Genomic DNA, 5210 nt, shown 5'->3' with positions numbered 1-5210 from the left:
ATTTGATTGGCTATAGAAGCTCTTAATTTACAACATTTTACACATTTTCTAATTATATGTCTTATTAAATCTCTTGCACCTACAATCCAATACATTTCTTGAATAGAAGATTGCACAAGTTGTGGACCGGCATGCAAGAAAGTTTCATGAAAATGTCTAACAATGAGATCAGTTAGAATGTGCCGTTTTTGCAATAAAATAGGATGTTTGTGACCGTATGCGAGATGTAAATGTCGCAAGCGACCGCCCACCCTGAGAATTCCTGAATCATCAATAAGCAGGTTTAAAGATAAAATTTTGCCATTGCAAGATAAAAGTTGCCTTCTTTTTAATGCATTGATCTCACTATTAAACTCATTACACTGCACTAATTTGATTAAAACATTTATAGAATTACTTAATTCCTTAGTTTTTAAAAAACCAGTTATTTTGTTGCCAGAATTTCTACAGTTGTAAATAAATCTTAAACATAAAGCTGTGATTCGTTTAAGTTTAGAAAGAGATGAATATCTATGAAATATATGTTAAGAATTGCCACGAGGCGGCGCTCACATCATATAACACATTATTAATCAGTTGCTATTCAACTCTAGCATCTTCCTGTCACTCAAAATGATCTTGTCCAATTTTATGTTATTAAGTTTCTAAATAAATGTTTTATGTTTGTAACAGTCCGCTATTAATTGATCAATATATCACGAACACTAAACAAAAAGTGGTCATCGCCGAGCACGAAGACAAACTGAACGCTTGTGGAAATTGAGTACGAAATCGAAACGAACAAAGGCTTTGGAGCAAATAACAGTATTTAACCGAAAGCGGGGTTATATACGAGGACAATTGACAAGGATTGAAAATGCACTTCAGCAAAATACTGATTTACCTGCGGACAATGCGGACATCACTCAAAAATTATCAACTTTGGATAAACTTAGAACAAAATTAGAGGATCTACGCAGCGAATGCTATTCTACTTTGTCGGATGAGGATTTGCCTGATTTTGAAGAAAGTTTAGATGGGCTGCAAATTGACCTCGAAACATGCGAGGTAAGCTTTCAAAAACTTTTAAATCCTAATTCTAATTCAAATGAAAATAGTTCGTCCTCTAGTCTAGTTCGTCAATTAATCTTCCCGAATTTTCAGGTTTATATGTCGAATGGTTGTCATTCAAAACACAATTTATGTCTTTAATTGAAGATATCAAACAATTGTCAGAACAACAAAAATTGTTTCACCTTCAGTCGGCACTTAAGGGTAACGCTAAACAATTAATTACGGTAAATGATACGTACAACAGTTTATTCGAAGCTTTGAAAAAACGATTTGAAAACACACGCTTGCTAATTATGAGTCATATTGGTGAAATATTTAATTTTTCTAAAGTTAAATGTGAATCTGCGTCTAGTTTAAGACAGATGCTCGATAAAATTGAAAGTAATTTGCGATCATTAAAACAACTAGAATTAGAAACGAACCCTCTTTGCGAAGCAATATTAATTTATATAATTATTCAAAGAATTGATATTGACTCACGTAAATTATACGAAATGGAATTGGGTTCGGAATTACCGAGTTGGGAAAAATTTACGGAATTCTTAACTAAAAGATGTCAAGCACTAGAAAATGTAAACAGAAATTCAGGCGAATTCAAACGGGAACCAACCCCAAAATTGAAAACTCTAATGGTGAAAAACGAAAACAAAAATAATTGCTTATTAGGATGCATGGAATCCCACCCTATTTTCAGATGTAAGAAGTTTATCGATTCTAATACAGATGATAGATTAAAATGAATTGTAAGGAATAAATTATGCTTTAATTGTCTCGGATTTCACACAATGTCTAAGTGTAAGAAAATTCATTTAAAATGTAAATCTTGTAACAAGAATCATAGTACAATGATACACGGCGCGAACTTTTTCTTCGATAGACAAAATCAAAACAAAAATGCGGGTGTGGCGCCAATGAGCAGGGAAGAAAGAAATAATTCAGTTTCGGAACAAGAAGTTACGCAATCACAAATGCAAAATGGAATTAATAACAAACCGCAAGAAGCACCATGTTTATATTATTTTAATGTAAATAAAAATGTTCTTCTTTCTACAGTGAAAGTTAAAATATTGCAATCGAACGGAAAATATTTGCATTTGACAGGGCTATGCGATTCTGGAAGTATGAAATCTCTTATTACAGAACAGGCAGCTAATTTATTGGGTTTAAAAAGATCGCGTTGTAGGTCAAATTTAATTGGATTAAAAAATACAGTATTTCCGATAACTGAGAAGATTTATTCGCGTACAAGTAATGATGAGGAATCATTTAGTAATGAACTCGAATTGTTAATTTTGCCAGAAATAGCCGGAAATATTCCTTCGGAAAAAATAAACATTTCTAATTTGAATTTACCCGAAAACGTAAAGTACGCTAATCCTAATTTTTATTTACCGCAAAAAATATCGATTCTATTTGAAGGTGACGTATTTTATGAATTGTTAAAAGGAAATCAAATTCGATTAAGGGGTCATTCTATTATTTTAATTGAAACAGTTTTCGGATGGATGGTTACAAGTTCGATCCCCTCTATACACCCACATGATTCCAAATGTTATTTCATACAGGACAATGTTGATGAAGGGTTAAATAAATTTTGGGAATTAGAGTCAATTGGGATAGTTCCAAATGATAATTCAGATGAGGAAAGTACTGCTTTAGCGCTCTTTAAAAATTCTGTAGATTACAAAGAAGGAAGGTATCAAGTTAGGCTAACATGGAAACGTGATTTTAGGGAATTAAACGATAACTTAATAGTAGCCAGAGGACGGCTAGATCATTTGATTAGAAAATTTGAGAGACATTCAGAACTGTATGAAGATTATCGTGAAATTCTGAAAGACTATGAAAATCAAGGCATCATAGAGAAGGTCCCAAAAGACAAAGTACAAACAGATAAACCGCTATTTTATCTACCATTTTCCATGGTTTACAGAGAATCAGTCAGTTCCAGTAAACGAATAGTTTTTGATGCCAGCTCACATGAAGAAGGTAAACTGTCCTTAAATGACTGTTTATATGCAGGACTTAGCCTAAATCCTCTGATATTTAACATGCTTATATTTTTTCGTTTGAATGCTGTGGTGATCTTGGCAGATATCGAAAAAGCGTTCCTTCAAATATCGTTGAATGAGACAGATCGAAATGCAGTGTGATTTCTTTTTCCAAGTTCGAACCCGGCCATAGGTGAGCAGTATGACATAAATATTTTTAGATTTTGCAGAGTTCTTTTTGGTGTCAACGCCAGTCCTTTCTTGCTTTCTGCCACTATTAATGAACATATAAAAAAATATCAAGAGTTGCATCCTGCTACGGCGAATATGCTCAATGAATGTCTATATGTCGACGACTTCATAGGAGCTCTCGACGACGTGAAATCTGCCTTTCAGATGTCGGACGAAGCCAAGAAAATTATGGCAGAAGCAAGCATGAATCTGTGTAAATGGAGTTCAAACAGCAAGGAACTGGTACAATTATGGAAGGATTGCGGGTTCGAAACCCAATCCTACAGCCAATTTACACAAAGTTCTAGGACTGCCATGGCATGTGCATGAAGACTACATCTCTGTAGAACTGAAAGACTTGCTTAAATTCGATGGAAAAGAAAAAGTTACTAAAAGAATTGTTTTAAGAACTATCGGAAAACTGTTCGACATATTGGGTTTTCTTAGTCCGTACACAATAAGAGTCAAGTGTTTACTCCAAGACTTGTGGCTTAGAAAGTGTCCGTGGTATACGGAACTTCCACCAGACATTCGCCAACAATTTATTCAGTGGAGGTCTGAGTTATCTGTCATTTCTAAATTACAAGTTCCTAGAATGATTCTAGACCCCAGTCTAGATGATGCCAAGGTACTTCAAATTCATGTATTTTCGGATGCCAGCCAAAGAGCATACGGAACAGTAGTGTATCTAAGAGTGAAGTACAGTGACAAAATCACAGTTAATCTTATCGCATCAAAGAGTCGTGTTGCTCCATTAAAGACACTGACTCTTCCAAAACTAGAACTAATGGGTGCATTACTTGCAACCAGACTCGCAAAAGAAATAGAACAGATTGTAAAACGAAAAGGATCCCCCACAGTTCATTTTTGGACAGATTCCCAGATCGCATTGTTCTGGATCAAAGGACCTCATCATAAATGGAAACAGTTTGTTTCCAATCGAGTGAAAGAGATTCAAGCCCTTAGCAATCCTGAATCTTGGTCACACGTTCCCGGTAAACTTAACATTGCTGACATTCTTACGAGAGGAGTTAGTGCAGAAGTTCTTCTGAAAAATGAGGCCTGGTGGTCAGGTCCCGAGTTTTTAAGAAAAGATGAGATTTCAGTGTTTGAGTGCACTAATTCTATTGCTGAAAACTCTTACCTTTCAGAGTTAAAAAAAGGTTCCTCTGTTGAAGAGGATATGTGTTTTGCTTTAACTAATCAAAATGTTATGTTTTATAATTACCTACTTAAACTTACCAATAATTTTTCTAAACTTGTTCGTATAGTTTCATATATTTTTAGATTTATCTATAACTGTAAAAATCCAAAGAACAAGGCAGGTAGGTATTTAGATTCTGAAGAATTGAACAAATCCGAAACTTTTCTCTTAAAATTTGCCCAAAGTGAATATTTAGAAGAATTGAATGCTTTAATGAAAGGTGAGAATGTGAAAGGTAAAAGTAAATTGTCTTCTCTTAATTGTTTTATTGATAAAAAGGGTCTTATACGTGTTGGAGGTCGAATTGTAAATTCAAGTGTTAATGATTATACTAAACATCCAATTGTCCTTCCAGCAAAACATCCCTTAACCTATATGATTGTACATTATTTTCATTTGAAATATTTACATGTCGGAGCACAAACTTTATTGTACTTAATACGTCAAAAATATTGGCCTGTGAACGGCAGAAATTTGTGCAGGTTGGTAATACACAATTGTGTTACGTGCACAAAAAACAAACCAGTTTTAGAGCAACAATTAATGGGTCAGTTACCTAAAGAACGAATCGAACCTTCTCCTCCATTTACCATAACAGGTATTGATTTTTGTGGACCATTTTATATAAAATTTAAAGGACAAAGGAAAGGTGTTTTAAATAAGATATATGTTGCAATTTATGTATGTTTCTGTACTAAATCAATACATTTAGATTTTGTAAGTGACTTAAC

General features: G+C 34.0%; 1 protein-coding gene across 1 annotated transcript; it reads left to right on the top strand.

The window, feature by feature from the left end:
• Positions 1-3550: 3550 nt before the first annotated feature.
• LOC139424864 (uncharacterized) lies at positions 3551-5210 on the top strand (the record flags this gene model as incomplete). Its single annotated transcript, XM_071176916.1, is given in 1 exon segment — positions 3551-5210. A coding segment is annotated over 1 exon segment (1660 nt), but the record flags the coding sequence as incomplete, so codon positions are not given.

The sequence above is a fragment of the Parasteatoda tepidariorum genome, unplaced genomic scaffold (assembly GCF_043381705.1).
Source record: "Parasteatoda tepidariorum isolate YZ-2023 unplaced genomic scaffold, CAS_Ptep_4.0 HiC_scaffold_415, whole genome shotgun sequence".
Lineage (NCBI taxonomy): Eukaryota > Metazoa > Arthropoda > Arachnida > Araneae > Theridiidae > Parasteatoda > Parasteatoda tepidariorum.
This window is presented reverse-complemented; position numbering and strand designations above follow the sequence as displayed.